This window comes from Capsicum annuum, chromosome 11 (assembly GCF_002878395.1).
Source record: "Capsicum annuum cultivar UCD-10X-F1 chromosome 11, UCD10Xv1.1, whole genome shotgun sequence".
NCBI classification, from domain to species: domain Eukaryota; kingdom Viridiplantae; phylum Streptophyta; class Magnoliopsida; order Solanales; family Solanaceae; genus Capsicum; species Capsicum annuum.
Window position 1 is genome coordinate 193,036,939 of NC_061121.1, and position 19,428 is coordinate 193,056,366.

The following is a 19,428-nucleotide window of genomic DNA, read 5'->3' on the forward strand; positions in this document are numbered from 1 at the left end:
TAAATGATAGAAGAATATTTATCAGAAGTCAGAGATAAATTACTGCAAACTGTTGAGCAAAATTCAAACATCTCAATGAATAGCACGGAAGCAAATACTGAAGATATTACCGATTCTCAACCTCCGAAAATTCTGATAGAAGAGGAAGAAATTGAAAAGGCTGAAGCATTCATCAAGAAATGGAAAGCATAAGACAAGATATGACTGTTTGATAAAGACCCCTCTAATTTTTCCTTTTGTAATAGTAAAATCACTGTGCATAGGGACCCATCTATTACTGTGCAAGATTCTTTTTTTTATTATTTATAGACGCCTCATTCTTGTGAAGAGGCAGGAGTCAAGAAGTTCTCTACTTTTGTTTTCCACAAAACTCTCTCTCTCTCTCTATCCCTCTTTGTAACATATTTAAGAATTAAATAAAAGAAGAAGCTACTGTTTACTGCTATTTTAGTCTGGTTCCCGGCTAATCAGGTACATATCTCTTTCTTACTTGTGTACATTTAATTAAACTTCTACCCTAACCCAGCCGTGACTATGTCCGGCTGAAAGGTTTCTTATATCTATGTTGAAGATCTAACTTCGTTGACATGTTAACTATGAAAGCTCCAGACTCTATCAAAATATAAAAGAATCTTTCTAATTTCTTGACTTGGTTCCAAAATGGAGGTACAGTCGAGTTCAATACACTTATGTTAGCCTTGTCTCTGTGACTTCGTCTAGTAAGTTTTGCCTCTCTAGCCCATTGTGCTATTAATAAAAGGGCGAATTCTGCACAATTAGAACTTCTAGACACATAGGTTTAACATAAGGGTATTAAATCTCTGACAGGCCCCATGTTTGGGTAAAGATTAAATCTTTAAAAGGCCCCATGTTTGGGTAAAAGAGCAAAGAGCCCATACAGTCATTAAACTATTTAAGATTCTTTTCTATTTCGGTTGGTGCTTTGGTTCGGTCTTTCGACTTTGGCTTAATCCGATATTGTTATATGGTCTGGCAAGCTGAGAGGCATACCTAAGCCTAAGAGATCCTGTTAATAATAATAATAATAATAATAATAATAATAATAATAATAATAATAATAATAATAATAATAATAGTAGTAGTAGTAATAATAACAATAATAATAATAATAATAATTAAGGTATCGACTCAACCGAATCCGGGGATTCTTGAGGGCAATTTTAATTTATAATGCATTTGGATTTTGGAACACATAATTGTAAAATTACAATGGGTTCATTGATAAGACTATTTATAAAGATTGAACGTACATGTGACATCGTATTTAAATACGCGGTTGCTGCTTATAAAATATTACGTGCTCAATTACCTTCTTCGGTTTTTTGCCCTCCTAGAAGCTTTCACATTTTTATTACCTTGGCGACTCGAACCCACAACCTTAGAGTTGAAGCGAAGGGTACTTAATTTTGAGCGATCCTTCTTATCCTTTTTACCATCTTTCTCCGTGACTTTTTTCCTTTACAAGAAATCGAAGAAGTTCCCTTAACTCTATCAAAAAATCTTTAATATGAAACAGTTTGATTCCTTAATAGCTACTCCCCTGGTTTGATGAAAAGTACTTTAAAGGGGGGGGTCTCACACTTCCTTTATATATGTTGTTCTTTCATTGAAATGTTGTCTCCTATATAAAAAATAAAAAGGCAGTCCAGTGTACTATAACTTCCGCTATACACAAGGTCGAGGAAAGGGTCCAACCACAAGGGTTTATTGTACGCAATCTTATTTTGCATTTATATACAAGGTTGTTTTTAAGTTTGAATTCGTGACCTTTTGATCACATGACAACAACTTTAATGTATGGTATTGCATTATGTTGTCTTATAATTTATAAATAATATGTCGAATAAGGAAGTAAATTTCAAGAATATACATAATATTGCATCTAGAGAAAGAAATATTTATGAGATGCCTTACCTGTCACAAAAAAAAAGTACATATAATGAATTGTCGTTTGAAAAAAATGTAAAATAAACATTAATTTGGAAACGAGTAATAATTAAAACCTTAGAATCTTTGGAAAACTGAAATACAAGTCTGGTCGAGTATGTATATGTCGTCTATGTTATGTATATTAATAGGGAGAGAGAGTAAAGTAACTAAAAAAGTGGGAGAGAGTGTAATTACTTCCAAAAGAGTTGGTATTTATATTATTTATACAAAATTTTATGATGGTTGAGGCTCAATCAACACTAGTTATGAGACTGTCTTTTAAATTTGTGACAAGTGTCTTTGTGGGCTCTTCTTGTCAGCCTATTTCATTTTTAAATTTTACATTGCTTCTTTGTTTCATTTTTTCTTTCTTTCTCTCTAGACATTCCTTTTCTTGTTATTTATTTTAATAATAACTTTTTTTAAAAATAGTTCTATTTTACACACAAAATTATATAGAAAGAATGATCAATGCTAATTCAAATTTTTATAACAGATTAATACTAACCTAAACTACATATATCTTTTTTCTCTCAGTATATCCTAATATGCCTAAATATTTGATTTTTTTAAAACTTTTTTAACTTTATAATATAAGATCTCTAACAAGTATCTATCAATTTATTTCCTCAAATTATCGTTTAATTCAATGAAGCTATCAAATAAAATTATTTATCATTGTTTTATATTCAATAAGGACATTTAAGTTAATATTTTTGTCTTATGAAGTCACAATGGAATAAAAATGTACTGCTTTGGATGCTTTTTTTATACTGCCTTTTAAGTATAAACTAGCAGTAGGAACGAGAGAAAATAGTTTACATGAGCGAATGAAATCGATGAGATATAGTGATGCTACTTTGACAAGGAGCCTTGGAATAACTGGTAAAAAATGTGATCAAGAGGTCACGGGTTCAAGTATTGAAAACTGTGATACAAGTGAAATGACCGCCTTAGCTTTCGATGATATTATTCAAAGTCACTACGTGAAGAATCAAGCTTTGGTTCCATGGAGGGCACGGGATCATACTTGTAGGGGCTATTTTGAGCATGCCATCAAACAAACCCGTGTGTGGAAGATTGCTTGGAGCGTTGAAGACTAGAGAACTCACGGGTTTGGACCACATTTGATGGTTCACGATTTTAGCCCCTTTTATTAAGGTCATTTTGGTCACTTAGCCTAAAGGTCATTTTGGTTTTTCAGCTTTGTCTAAATGACACTCCATTGCCACTCACCCCATTAAGGGCATTGGAGTCATTTTATCCTTATTTTGTAATATACTATATATAGTCTATTTTAGGTTATTTCTATTTAGTTAATAAATGATGAACATTTGAAAGACTTATTCTCTCGTTGGAGAGTGCAACACCTTAGTATAGTTCTTAGTTAGGGCTTGAAAAAGTCATCCTTAGTATAGGGCTTGGAAAAGTCAATATTGTCCTTTTCTTGGAAACGGTGGATCTTGAGGTGAGTGATTCCCTTGGCGGTCACCATAAGAGTATGGTGTTGTTGTTACATTAATTAGGGGTTGAGTGTGTGAATCACATTTTGTTCCTAAGTCTTGTAACAAATCTATATCTCACTATCTATCCTTTTATTTTTGTAATCTTGTTATTGTTTGTAGTGGACTGTTTTTGTGTCTTGTTGAATTCAAAAATTTGTGTTCTTGTTGTCATCTTGTTCTTCACGATTTGTGGCTATTTTGGGTGTTAAATACACCTTTATTTCTTTTATTCTTGTTGTATTTGTTGAATCCGAGTGAGGTTTTCATTTGGTCCATGATTTGTTGTGATTTGTGGACTATTTTGGAGGGTGTATTGGACTATTTTGTGGTTGTTTCGTGTTCCTCTTGTTTGTCTTGTATCATTTGGTATCAAATCCATCTTTGATTTTGTTCTAACAAGATCAATTTTGGGCTTGAGACTTGAAAAACACACACACAAAAAAAAATTGTACACTGAAATTTTCAAAAAATAGCAATCTGTCCACTTTGTGTTCTTGGCCGAAAATTGTGTTCTTGTTGTGTCTTGGCCGAGATTTTTACTTGCCTTAAAGTGTTTCTAGCGTTAGTATTGTTCTTCACTAACACTTTGAGTCTATATCTTGATTTGAGCCTTTGTTGTTGGTATTGTTATTGTGAACTTGGACTTGGCCGATTGTTGTTGTGGATTCAAGACTTGAACGTGTGATGTGTTGTTGGTTCAAGTTTGAACGTGTATTTTGGGGATTTTTTTGTGGATTTTAAGCTTGAAAAGGTGTTGTATTGTTTGGGAGGTCAAACTTGAACCTTAGAATTTCAAGACTCAAAGTTTATGTTCTTGGTGTTCTTAGTGTTCTTCACCATCTCTATATTTTGTTGAAGAAAAAGTGGTTGTTGATTCTATAAGTTGAAGAAAGAGAGTGTGAATTGATGTTAGTCTTGCAAGACATAAATCCAAGATTTAAGGTGTAAGACTTGTGGCTCAAAGACTTTTCCTTCACACTCAAAGACTTACAACCACTTCCAACAACCTTCCATGTTTTGAGGATCTTGTTTTAAGGAAAGTGAACAACAAAGTCAAGTCTTCTCTTTTTGGAATTGAAAGGGGATTACAAGACTTATATTTCCCTCCTAAAACAAAATCCACCATTCCCAACTTACAAATTGATCAAGAATTCCAATTTTGGAAAATAAATTTGTTACGATCGCAACCAGTATGTGGCTGCCACATCACGTTTTACTGTTCACACGACAAATTTTGGCTCAAATTTTAGATTCTTAGTTTCATTTTATTGTCTCCTAGTTTTATGTCTTGATTCTAGAATTAATTAACAACTAGTAATCACCTACTTAGTTGTAGATTAATTGTTGAATCCATTTCTTTCGTGTCTTCATTGTTTGTGTACTTTTCTCATTTCTAACTCGTCGTAACTTCTTTGTTTCAAGTTCGTAAGTAAATTTTATTTTGTGTCTTGAGTGGATCAAACAAGAATCTATTCCGGTCGCCAAGTAGAATTGACATCTTATTGACTACCGGAGTATAAGCAACTTTCAATATTCGCCGCTTTAATTGTGAGAATCACAAAGGTTAGTATATACGAGTGTTGGTAAGGAAGCTTTACTACTAATATTGTTTGTTCATTGTGTAGGTACAAAGGTGATATTAGGGGAACATGTCTTCGATAATCGAGGATTATTGTGACTACGACATGGGAGACTATGATTGTAGTGAAAGGTTTTATGGCTACGAAGTTGAGGGAGATTGTGGGGGCTATGAAAATAGCCATGATCAAAACTTGGGTAGATTTGAGGGTCTCGGGTTTAGGGGAGAAAATGAGGGGAATGATGTGCCTAGTGCTTATGGTGAATTTGGAGATAATGTAGGACCTCGTGATGGTTCTTATGATAAAGTTGGGGCATGTGAGGAGTCTTATACTTCCCACTCTGAACCTACATTTGGTGTTAGGTATAACCCTTTCATTCGCAAAGCTTATGAGAGCTATGATGCGAGTACGCATGCGGAGTGTGAAAGATCATATTCTTCACCTTATAATACTTTTTATCAAGGTCGACATAGTGTGATTGGTTATACTAGCTATAGTAGAGGTTGTCCTATGAGAAGAAGAGGACAAGCATCTCCAAAACCGACAGGCACTCGTGTGCCTTACAATGTTATCCAAGGAGGAGTGTACACTCCGTAAAGGTGACTATTTGTGGGATACCGGACTGCCTTATGGTGTTTAATGATAGGTACTATGGAAACTACATTCTTTCGTCCATGGTTGACTACTTGGGGTTATTTCGAGAGCCTTTACTTGTTCCATACTACTTGGGCGAGTTCAAGGTTACCGAGAGGGTAAAAGTTGTCTTCTCCCAATTTGATTACCATGAGGAAGTGTGGTGCGATGTTTTTCTCTTAACCTACGGTCATATAAGCTTGGGTGCCGATTGGTTTTCACGATATCAAGTTTCTAACGTACAAAATTGGCCTAATATTGTAAGAGACCAATGGGGAAATCGCCTCATAACATACTTGCTACCCAAACCGCAAAGAGAAATGCTTACCTACTCCAATCCGATTTATGATAAGAGATAAAAGATTGAGAGGAGTAAGGGAGTGTAAGGTGGTAATCCAAGAGTGGAAAAAGGAGAGGATATGTGGAGCGAAGTGAGGGGATTACCACCAAACCGTGCTAACATTGGTTATCCTTCTATTTCTAAGGACATTTGTGTAGGTACCAACATGGAAAACGAAGGCGAACAATGCCAAAAGGAAGTTGCTTCCCAAGCTTGTGGAGGACCTTCACCCCACGGCAAGGAAGAGTCTACTCAAGATCTTAAAGGTAAAATAGCTAACTCTTACACTTTAGTGCATGTGAATGACAATTGTGTGGCTAGTAAGCTATTGAGTGTGAGTAGTAGCTTACTTATTTATGAGCCTAATGATTCCTTGTCTCTTGTTGATGATGTACATATTGTGAGTTTGGATACACTAGTTGATCCTATTGATGACGAAATTGACTCTTCTTGTAAGATCAATTTATGTCCACCTAGTGTTGAAGCTTATATGTTGAACGGAAGTACATCATCTTGTGTAATTGGTGTTGATCAACTTGTTTGTTAAAATTGTCCCTCACTTGAGTATGTGTGTGATGTGCTTAATAGGACTCAAGTGAGTGAAGTATTTGAAAATATTGGTCAACAAAGTGGGAGTGAACCTGAGATCTCTTCTTGGGGTAATCTTGTGTTTGGAACATCCTTGAAACTTGAAATTGATCATTTAGAGTGTGAAAAACTTGCTTATTCCAAATCTGTCCGTGAGGTAGATCACATTCTCTTTAGGTGTAATGTCTTGTTTGAAGATGATTTAAACACTTCTAAAAAAGCTAGTGGTGAAAATGATGGTATAGCTTGCCTTGGAAGATATAGCCTATATGCTAACCCACTTTGGTGTGACAACATTCCTCCTAAAGATGAAAATCTCTTCTTGGAAGATGAGAGTACTCTTAGGGGTAAGGAATGTGTAGTTGCGGAAGCTACTTCTTCTTTTACTTTATGTGACTTTATTGTTGAGAGTACTCATGGTTATTATTAGAAAACTAGTAGGGAGTACACACACGAGGGCGCCTTGGTAGAAGTCGATTTGAGTGATACCTTTCTCTACTCTCTATTTGCTTTGGATGATATGTATGCTATTATAGAGAGTATGTCATTTAGTTTGGGAGTAGACCATGGGAAAGGGAAGTGTTGTCTAGACTCGTGTCTATGGCCACTTTTCCCATTTGACCCCGGTGCCAAATGTAGAAATGGTGATGTTGGTGCACCCAACTTGTTGCATGGTCTACATGACAAGCAAAGTATCACTCTTGGTGTATCCCATAACCAAATCCTTTATACATCTTTCATTGAGTTTTTAATACTCACTTCAAAGGATTCTTGGTTATACTTCAAGTATGTACCCCCTTGGCGTGATGTTTATTATTGTGCTAACCCCAACCCTCATGCCATGAGGATGTTGTGCTTGTTTGTCCTTTCTCTTGTTTTGTAAGGTACGAATTCGAGGTCGAATCCTTTTCAAGAAGGGGAGGATGATACAAGTGAAATAGCCGCCTTAGCTTTCGATGATATTATTCAAAGTCACTATGTGAAGAATCAAGCTTTGGTCCCATGGAGGTCACGGGATCATACTTGTAGGGGCTATTTTGAGCATGCCTTCAAACAAACCCGTGTGTGGAAGATTGCTTGGAGCCTTGAAGACTAGAGGACTCACGGGTTTGGACCACATTTGATGGTTCACGATTTTGGCCCCTTTTATTAAGGTCATTTTGGTCACTTAGCCTCAAGGTCATTTTGGTCTTTTAGCCTTGTCTAAATGACACTCCATTGCCACCCACCTCATTAAGGGCATTGGAGTCATTTTATCTTTATTTTGTAATATACTATATATAGTCTATTTTAGGTCATTTCTCTTTAGTTAATGAATGATGAACATTTGAAAAACTTATTCTCTCTTTGGAGAGTGCAACACCTTAGTATAGTTCTTAGTTAGGGCTTGAAAAAGTCATCCTTAATATAGGGCTTGGAAAAGCCAATATTGTTCTTTGCTTGGAACCGGTGGATCTTGAGGTGAGTGATTCCCTTGGCGGTCACCGTAAGAGTGTGGTGTTGTTGTTACATTAATTAGGGGTTTAGTCTTTGAATCACACTTTGTTCCTAAGTCTTGTAACAAATCTATATCTCACTATCTATCCTTTTATTTTTGTAATCTTGTTATTGTTTGTAGTGGACTATTTTTATGTCTTGTTGAATTCGAAAATTTGTGTTCTTGTTGTCATCTTGTTCTTCACGATTTGTGGCTGTTTTGGGTGCTTTGTTTCTTGTATTCTTATTGTATTTGTCGAATCCGAGTGAGGTTTTCATTTGGTCCACGATTTGTTGTGATTTGTGGACTGTTTTGGAAGGTGTATTAGACTGTTTTGTGTCTGTTTCATGTTCCTCTTGTTTGTCTTGTATCAAACTGGCTCTGACATAAATATAAGGTAAGGATGCGTACAATACACTTTTGTGGTGGGAGGGACAGCCCTTCTCCGAACCTGCACATAACGGGAGCTTTAATGCATTAAACTATTTTTATTTTACTTGATTAATTGATCAACATGAATTACGAGGATAACTTTACATATCTTCATAGATCATGCAAGATAGAAACCTCACGCACAACTGAAGAATTAGGTCTTAAAAATAAAGAATACCATGAGTATACAAAGTTTAGAAATATTTATGATAGGAAAACATATATTGTAATGCAATAAAAGGTTAGAGTCCTACTCATTATCAAGCTATCCAATGGTACGTTAAGAAATAGAAAGATACCAAATAGAAAGATTACATAGATAGTATTCACTATATTTTGAAATATGTTTTCACTTTATTTCGAAATACTTATTTGGCCACAAATATATCAAATACAACTTCTACAACTTGAAGTTGTATTTGAGAATTTGGAAAACACCTTAAGAGGTGTTTTTTTTTTTTCACTTTTTGTACTTTTAAAATTATTTTTTTAAACAAAAAATTTAAGTTTTTTATTTTCATAAAATAACTCTATTTTCATAAAATTTAATTTTTAAAAATTTATTTTCACTTTTATATTTTGTTCAAAAAATACATTTGAATTCTAAATAGTAACTCCAAAATACTATGGGTAAACACAACTTCAACTGTATTTTCAACTTTAAAATAATTCAAATCAAGTGAATATTTTCATGATCAAACACCTACTAACAAAGAAAATATTTCGAGTTTTGTTGTAGTGTTAAACTTACCAGTCATGTGACAAAGATTAAATAAACACAGGATAATTGAAGCACAAATAAGAATTTTTAAATAGCTTTATTGAATAAATGATACGGCCTTTTGAGTGCTTTTTTTTAATCTCGTTATTACTTTGTAAGATTAATATATTAATTTAAATGACTTTATTGAACAAATTTGGATTAGGATCATTTATTTTTTTTCATATAATTTTAATTTGGGGTGTAAAATAGAACTATTAAAAAAAGGAGTTGTTATTGTTAAAATAAGGAAGAGGAAAAGGAGTGTTCAAAGAGAAAGAAAAAAAATGAAAGAAAAAAGGAATGTAAAGTTGAAAAAAGGAATGGCCTAACAAGAAGGATTCACAAAGACACTTGTCACACATTTAATGGACCCTCTCACAACTATTGTTGGTTGAGACTAGACCGTTATAAAATTTTTCGTCATAGAGTACTACAATGGAAAATTTTTTTACTATGGGTGAGACTCAAATAGTGTAAGTTGTGGGAGGGTCTTTATGCATGAATAGTGTTTATTTCTCATCCATAAAGTCATGACAGCCACTCTTTTTCATATTTTTCTCTTTTTATTTTATCTTTTCAATTCTTTCATTTTTGTTCACTCTTTTTCTTTTTCTAACAATTGCTAATTAATCATAAATAAATTCATATAAATTCAGTATTATAGTCATGGTCATCTCGTTGCTGCATATATTAGCAAAATTGACATCTACCGTTCATTAATTAATTTAAACTTTTTTTAATTTTTTATTTCTTCTATTGCTTAGCTACAAGCAAAAATTAATAGATAACTTTTTAAAATTGATATTCTATCTGTTTCATATTGTTAGTCTTTTTTTACATGATATTAAGAAATTTTAAATAAGAAGGTAGGTTTACTAATTTATCCTTAAAAACTTTTTGAAAATTTTATAAACAAGCGTGAACACTTTCAAAAAGAGGAAGTGTATTGCTCTTTTTACAGTAAGTTACAGTAAAAAATAAGTTTCATACTGTAAAATTTTTACTATAAAAGCGTTCTTTGTTAATAAGTTATCTATAAGTTCTTATTTAAAAAATTTTACTATAAATTTTTTTAAATAAGAACGCTTATTTTTACTGTAAATTTTTTTAAATAAGAACGCTTATTTGATAATCATTCTTATTTAACTCTCTACACTTTTACTAATTTTTTAATATTTCATCACATAAATCAAACAGAGAGATAAAAGAAGCCATAAATGTTGTGGGTTAGAAGTTTAGGAGATCTAAAATAAAATTAATTTAATAATCTTACTTCATCCATTTTATATTAGTTGTTCATCATACCTTTGAATTAATTGCAAAGGTAATTTTTAAATAAGCGTAATTTTTTTTTAAATAAGAACGATTATCAAATAAGCGTTCTTATAAAATTTTTACTTTTTAATACTGTACAAAAATTGTTTCATACTGTAAAAAATTCGTTCTGTAAGAATTCTTAACAGTAAGTAAGAATTCTTTTTGAAAGTGTTCACGCTTGTTTGTAAAATTTTCAAAAAGTTTTTACTGTAACTTATTTCTTACTTTAAAAAAAATAAGTAAAAAAAATCCGTTTCATAGTGTAAAAAAATTTAAGCTTGTATTCCTCATTTACTGTAAAAATTTTACTTCAAAATTTTTACTTACAAAAAATTTTACTGTAAGTTATTTTTGTAAAAAATAAATTTACAGTAAAAAAATTTTACGCTTGTATTCCTCACTTCAAAATATTTTACTATAAGTTATTTTTGTATTTCTCACTTCAAAAAACAAATAGAAAAAATATTTCTGCAAGTTATTGCTAAAAATTTTAAAATAACTTCGATTTATATTTATGATCAAACACAACTTTAATTTTTAAATATTATTTGCTACTTTTAAAATATATATATATATATATATATATATATATTTTTTAAAAAAATATTTATACTTTTTATGACTAAAAACCTCCTAAAAAAGAGTTAAAAATACAAGTGAGAAAAGAAGAAAATGTAAAGTATAACCAAGAAATTGAGGGAAATGTAAGTAGAGAAACATTTGCTGATAAAGGGTCCCACAAAAACACTTGTCAAAAGCTAAGAGGAGCCTCACACAATTGTTGGGTGAGCCTCCCCCATATTAAAAATTACAAAAAGTAGCATACTTAATACTATAATTACAATAAATAGCAACACTTTTATAAAATTACAGTTTATAATAAAAGTAACATTATTTTTACTCATTAACTAGGCAAGTGCATATTTTACTTTCACTACTTTACATTTTCCTATTTTCACCTCCCCCAAATATAGTCATATCTTTTACCCCCCCCCCCCCCCCCTTTTTTTTTTTATTTTTTTTATTTTCACTTTATTTTCTATCTTTTATTTCTCTTCTTTTTTTTTTTCCTTTCTTTTTTTTTCTTTGTCTTATTTGAATATAATTATCTCTATGATCTTCAAGATTTTAAAGTAAAACATCACTACTATCTTTCACTCTATTATATCTCTACCTTTTTTTTCTTGTTAGTTCTTTTTCATCTTATTTTTTTATCATTTTATTTTGATTTTTTTATTTTTTATTTTTTTCTTTCCACTTTATTTTCTCTCTTTTATTTTTCTTTTTTTCTCCTTTTTCATTTTTTTTCCTTTCTCATATCTTTTTTTTCTTTTTCTATTTTAGTTTTCTTCTTCTTTTTTACATTTTATTTTGTTTCTTTTTTTTCTTTTTTTTTACACTCCTATTTCTCTTTCTTCCTTTTTTTTCTTTTTCACTTCTCTTTTTTCTTTTTAGATTTTTTATTTTTTCCCCTTTTTTACTCTTTTGTCGGTAACTTTTATTTTGAAAAGACAAATATGTAATTAGATACACATATTCAAGAAATATACAAAATATATAGCCATACAGATCTGGATATGTATTTACAGTACAAAACATACATATTTATTTGTGTAATACTTATCATATTCATATTAAACAGTAACAAATATAACTATACTATATATCTTCATACGTATTTGCGAAATACAAAGGTGACTCATATAAAATAAGAATATACATATAGATCAGGTATGTATTCTGTAAATACATATACAGAGCTATATGTATTTTATACGGTGTTGGATTTGTCTCTGAACTGTACATACTATGTCATTTTAGAGGGTAACATATGTACTTATTTATTTTCTTTTACTGCTTAAGACATGTATCATGTATTTTTTTATTACCTATATGTATATGTATATAATTGTCATTTTTGTTATAGATTTTGTATCATATATATTTATATATACATGTGAGTCAGATATGTATTTCTATAAATACATATGCAAATATATATGCATGTTTTTACCGTAAATACATATGTAGATCTGTATGTCTATTTATTTTATATATTTTTTGAATATGTATATATGATGTAGATATTTGCCTTTAAAAAATAAAAGATAGAGATAGAAGAGTAAAAATAAAGAAAAAATAAAAAAATAGAAAAAAAACAAAAACGAAAAATAAAAATTCAAAAAAGGAAAAAAAAAAAGAAAGAAAGAGAAATAGAAACTAGAAATAAAAGTGTAAAAATAAAAGCGAAATTTTTTTTAAAAAGAAGATTAAGAAAATGAAAAAAAAATGAGAAAAAGAAAAAAAAACGAAAAGAGAAAAAAATAAATAAAAAACGAAAAAGGAAAAAGAAGAAGAGAGAAAATAAAGTGAAAAGAAAAAAATGAAAAAGAAAAATAAATTAAAATTAAAAAAAAAAGGATTAAAATTATGAAAAATCTAACAAGAAAAAACAATTAGAGATATAAGAGAATGATATTTTAAAATTTTGAAGATCATAGAAATAATAATCTTCATATTTGAGTTTGATTTGGAAAAGAAATCTACTAATTTAAATATGAATAATTTATGAAAATTTAATTAGATGGGATAATTATTCCTTATTTAACTCAACTAATTTGAGTAAAACAAAGACAGTAAATCTTATTGTATATATATTTGTATAACAACAATTTACTTAAAGACAAAATACGATTTGTTATTTTTTATAATTATAAAATTATTATTATAAAAATTATAATTAAAACTCTATAGTTACTATTTCTGAAATTATCTCCTTTTCATTCGCCTGTCCTAATAAGCCCAAACCCCCACCCCCACCCCCACCCCCACCCCCACCCCATGTCCCTCTCCCTCTCCCTCTCTCATTTTTCTTTCTTTTCCCCTAGAGGCTGAGGCTAGAAGCTAAAATTTACACTTGAAAAGTCAATTTTAGTGGAATGTAAATGTAAGAAACAATAAACTTCTTTCTCCATTTTAATTTCTTGCTCTAAATTTAACTTGATACGAATTTAAAAAGTAAAGATTTTTTTAATATTATAATCTTAAACTAAAAATTTATAAAACGTATTAAAATATTTTTTAATCTTATGATATTAAACATATCATGTGAAAAATTAAAATTAATAAATTAATAAAAATGGAGAAAAAAGATGTTATTTTAAACAACTAGAAAATAACATAAACAAATTGTGACGGGAGAGTTTTATCATATGGATTTAACTTATTGAGGATATATTAACCATTTAACTAAAGAAGTTTTGTACAATCACTGCATTTTATAAAATGTAACATCTTTCAACATTTTATAAATCAACAACTATTCACATAAAAAAAATGGAAAAGGACCTAAAATGCCCTTCAATTATGTAAAATGGTGCAAAAATGTCCTCCTTCTATCTATTGAGCCTAAAATGCCCCTGTCATCTACCTATTGGGCTTAAAATGCCCTTCTCACCTACCTATTGAGCCTAAAATGCCCTTTTCGTCTACCTATTGGACATATTTTATCCTTTTATTTAGGCAAATTACATGAAAAAATCATCCTTAAAATTTAATTACACAAAGAATAATATTTTTTCAATATTATAAAAATAACTTTTTTTATATATATATAGCCATTTATAAAAATCAGAAAAGATAATTATAATTTCTAATTTAATGCTATAACTAATTATCAATTCACCTTAATTTAAGGGATATATTTTCAATATTCAAATTAAAAGTGAAAAAGATAATCCCTGCTTTCAAATCTCTCTCTTATATTCAAAATTCAAATATTTTAAAATAAACTAAGTACTCCATTATTTGCTTGTATATGTTTCGTTTCGTTTTCATGTATGTTAATCATCTAGCGTTATTTCATTATCGTATATTTTTAATTCTAATATAATGGATAACCATAATTTTTTATGGATAAATATTTGTGAAATAAAAATCATTATGTTGGAAGTACAGATATACCATGTATTTTTGTTGTGTAAATATAATTTACGTCATAGTCAAATTATTATTATATTTTTGATATAATTTATGAGATAAATATTCATGGTATATCTCATTATGTCGGAAGTACTTTTCTTGTTAAAAAATTATTTATTAAATACAAATATATATTTTCAGTATTACATGGTATAAACTTTTTATATCTAAAATATACAATATATGTTTATGGTATAAATAGAATTTATAATGGTATAGATATAATTTGTATGGTATAAATATATCATGTATTTTTATGATATAAATATAATTTGTATAATATATAAATATATCATGAATTTTTATGATATAAAGATACCATATATTTTTATGGAGGCAACGTGAAAGCAGACAAAAAAAATGAAAAACATAAAACTTTGATATAGTATATAAAAGAGATAATACATCGAAACACCCTCAAACTTGTCGCCAAAACTTACTTTAGACCCTAAACTAATCGGGCAATTATTTACTCCCTTTAACAACTTTCAAGTGAATTAATTTCCACCCCATATCGGGCATTTTCGTGGCATGGGTGGGGTTAGAAGGAGAGAAATAATGATGTTAATGGGGGATTTGGGACCAAAAGTACCTTTGTTGAGAAGTGCAAGGAGAAGAAGAGCGATGAAGAGCTTAATAATGATTGTCATTAGGGAAAATATTTTTTTGGTGATGATGTAGAATTAAAATGTTGCCTCTTCCGTATATGAAGAGTAATTTAAAGAGAAATGTACTTGTATTTGTGAAAATGTAGGGGGTGATGTAGTAATTTGTGAAATGAAAGGTGGTCCTCATCTCCGGAGACAATGCTGATGGTAGAAGAAAGTGTTGTGAATTGAGATGTTTTGAGAATTTGGGGATGTTGAAGTATTTGGTGAAATGGAGATTGGACCATCCTCCTCAGTGGCGGCGTCACTGGCGGCAACGGTGTTGATGGTAGTGGTGATCGGAGAAGATGAAGAAGATGGGCTATGGGTGGGGAGGGTGAACTGGCATGGGGTGGGGGTTATTTTCCTTTTTTTTTTACTAGGTAGACAGGAAGGACATTTTAGAACCAATAGATAGATGGAGGACATTTTTAGACCATTTCATATAGTTGAATGACATTTTAATTCCTTTTTAGAAAAAATAAAAATTACAAGGGTATATCTAAGCCCTTTGTGTTCTTGGTTGACTTTACAACAAAAAGTGGAGAATCCTAAGCTTCAAGTAAGAACTAAATCCATTACAGTAAATTCTAAATTTCTAATTCCACTTTTTAGAAACACCCCCTTCCCCGCCCATCCCCCCAAAAAATAAGTCAGCAATTCATTCAAGAACAAAGAAATTAACAAATTAATAAAGGTGTAAAATCATAACTTTATATATTTGACTAAATAATTAATTAACATGTCTTACATTACAAAAGGAACAAATCAGTACCAAACTGATAATTACCACCAACCAAAAAAGTCAGCAATACATTCAAGAACAAAGAAATTAACAAGGTAGTAAAACCATAACTATATTTGACTATTAACTAGCATATCTTACATTACCAGGAAAAAAAAACTGACAATCAGAACCTAGGTGCTAGCTAGCTACAGGAAAAAAAAATAATTTGATGTACTAAAGTTTCCACTACGCGCAGAGTCCAATAGCTAGCTATAGAGTCACTCAAATAATAAAAACTTCTAGACCATGAAAACCAAAAATAGAAAATAAAAATAAAACAATCCAAAAAAAAAAAATCAACATAAAGTTGATATCTCTTTTTCCATATAAGTATGATTACTCAAACTTTATTTCAAACTGGGATATCACCAAGTGCCAAGAAGAAGAAGAGGTCTATATCTGGTGGAGCAAAAAAAGTAACTGGATTTCTTCTCAATGAATGACGTGATGATGAACTACTTGGTGATGTTGATGAAATTATTCTTCTCTTTTTTGGTGCTGGGGGGCATGTCTTGATTTCTGGGATTCTAAATCTCTCAGCTTTTGGAGTTGAACAAATATTATTATTATTCTCCATTAATTCCATTTCATCATTTGATGATGATCTCTTCAATGAATTTGCTTCTTTACATGGAGATTTGCAAGGAGAATTAATAATAGATGATGATTTCCTTTCTTGAATATTTTTCTTCATCTTCATCAATGATTGCTTCTTCTTCTCTCGTTGCTTCTTTTGTAGAGTTGTTGTTGTGGTTCTTGAATTTCTTGTACTTCTTGTTCTTGCTCTTCTAGTACTAGAAGGACCCATTAGTAGAGGGCATTGATCAAAATAACCTAAATTTATATGAAGAAATGATAATCTTGGAATTTTGAGGAACTCAACAAGATGCCGGAGAAGCAAAATATACGAGATTACAAACGTAGGATAAGTTCGAATAGATGCAAAAAAAGATGAAGGGGGAACTAAGTAAGATATTATGTTGGAGAAGAGAAATTTACAAGATTACAACGTAGATTGCTCATGGCTAAATATGAAGGATAGAATTTTAATTTGAAATGAATAACTTGTACACTAGAGTTTGGACAAAGAGAAGTTGTACTAAGTAATATAGTGCTTTAGCTAGAACACAACTACCACCACTAAGCTTGCAATAGGAGTATATATTTCTAGAAAGCTTGGGAAGACTACTTTATAAAGAGGCCCTTAAAATTTTTGACTGAAAAAGTAAAGAAAAGACTAGTGGGATACCTATTTGGAAGGAAATTATCTTTTGTAAGAACACCAAGTACTCAAGAAAAGGAAAGAACAACAAAAAGGAAACTTGCACTACTTGTGTGTTGATGAGAACAAATTTATGTCTAGCAAGTACCTATATTAATATTTTATTCGAAAGAGTTTTTTTTTTTTCAAAAGAAATAAGAAAGGAATGCTATTGTTGATATGGAGTTGCAATGAGCTTTGAAGAAAGAAAAACGAAAACCCTAATGAGAAGATTTTGAAGACGAGAGATAGATGGGTAGGAGAAAAAGGAATTAAATTTATTTACATGTGATTTTGATTAGGGCTTTATACATTGATTATGGAAAGATTCGGGCTGCCTGCCCGTTGCCCAAGGTGGTGAGTGATTATTAAATTAAAGGTGTGTTTGGTATGAGACGAAAATGTTTTTCGTCAAAAATAAATAATTTTCTTCCTTATTTTTTGGCGTTTGATAAGTAATCAAAATTATATACTAATATCACCAGGAAAGTCAATTTTTTCATTGCAAAAAAACAAAACTTTTACAAAAATAAAATAAAATTTGTTCAAATAATTTTAATCCATCAAAGATGAAAAAATTATTTCACGAAACATAACAAACCTCACACCTGAGAAGCCACTCATTTGACTGACTGACTCTACATAATTAGTATTTCATTATTCGTGAATACTGGTTTGGCCATCAGTATTTGCAGAAATTTGAACTCCAATATTTAAATATATTAATAAAATACTAAAAAATTTATTTGACAAAATATTTCAAATGAATTAATAAGTTTCACTCACAAATGTCGTCTTCTTTTTTTTAATCAAGTTAAATTCCTACGAGCACATAATGTTAACTTTCAAATTAAGGTGAGATTCGGCCAGCCTGCCCATTGCCCATGGTGGTAGTTAATGGTTTATGAAACCTTAAATTAAGCAAATTTCAAATTAGAGAGACTTTTTCTTTCCCTTTATCTAAGAATCCCAAGCTTAAAATAATAGGAAAAAAGAACTTAGTATTCAAATTTAGTCTCCTATCTAAGTTAATAATCAATTATTATGCAAAAAAAGAAAATTATTGTGCAAAACAAAAAGTATTAGTCTATTGTTTTTGTCAAGTTCATGTTCAATGTATTTGACTCAGGATTATTCAAATAAATAGAAAAATATTCCCTTCATCTCAAATTAGTTATCACAGTTTACCATTCCATGCCTTTTAAAAAATCATAAATAAAAAATATTTTTTACTAGTTTACTCTTAACTTTTTTCAATGTAATAAATATTATTTGCTTTCAAAGTAATTAGATTTAACAGAAAACTGGGAAAATAAAAAATTTACTCTTAGCTATTTTCAATATAATAAATATTGTTTACTTTCAAAATAATAGTTTTAAGAAAAAATGGAAAAAAATATTAATTAATTTTACGTTGATTTTGTAAATTGACAAATATTTTAGGATGGACATTTTTTATTTTTTTTTTAAATTATTGAAGAAAATGAAATTATGTATAAAAGTGGGACGGACATTTTTAATAATGTTGACAACTAATACGGAATGGATGGAATATTAACAAGAAGATAACGTTAATGAGACACATATTTGGTTATGATTAATCCTGCTAATGATGAGTCAAACGGTTAAGTTTACATACTTTAATCAAAAGGTCATTGATTTAGCTCAAAACTATGATCACTGTGTCAAATTGAATTTCATTTTATTTCTTCTTTTTGTTAGTCTCAATATTGCTTGTCTAAAACAGTGCATATAGAAGTAGCCAGTGATCCCATGACCAAATTCTTTTACATTTCTCACTAGTCTGATTTCTAGGTAAAAAAGAATATATATATTTAGTAATTACTAAATCAATTTATGATGAGCAATCATTTATATATAACTATTTTTTAGAATTGGATAGTGCAAAAAATCGTTTAATCTAACAATGTGTTATAGTTATTACACTAAAAAGAGAAAGGATACATAAGTTGGCTGTCACATAAATATTCTTGGAGGTTTGCCTTTTTCTTCCACAGATATTTGATATTCATATTGGGGTCTGAGTAATCCAAATTAACATCAAGTACGACCAAGGAAACCACTTCGTTGCTCTCTACAAGAAAAAATATTTTTAAAATTTGAATCGAAAACTGTGGAAGATTACCTCTTTAACACTACATGACCT

The 19,428-nt window shown here is 30.2% G+C and overlaps 1 protein-coding gene across 1 annotated transcript; it reads right to left on the reverse strand.

Annotated features, from left to right (window-relative positions):
* Window positions 1-16,054: 16,054 nt before the first annotated feature.
* On the reverse strand, window positions 16,055-17,067 carry LOC124888543 (cyclin-dependent protein kinase inhibitor SMR13-like). The gene has a single exon (XM_047399174.1). The coding sequence runs from the start codon at window positions 16,806-16,808 to the stop codon at window positions 16,353-16,355; it is 456 nt and encodes a 151-aa protein (XP_047255130.1). The 5' UTR covers window positions 16,809-17,067; the 3' UTR covers window positions 16,055-16,352.
* Window positions 17,068-19,428: the final 2,361 nt, after the last annotated feature.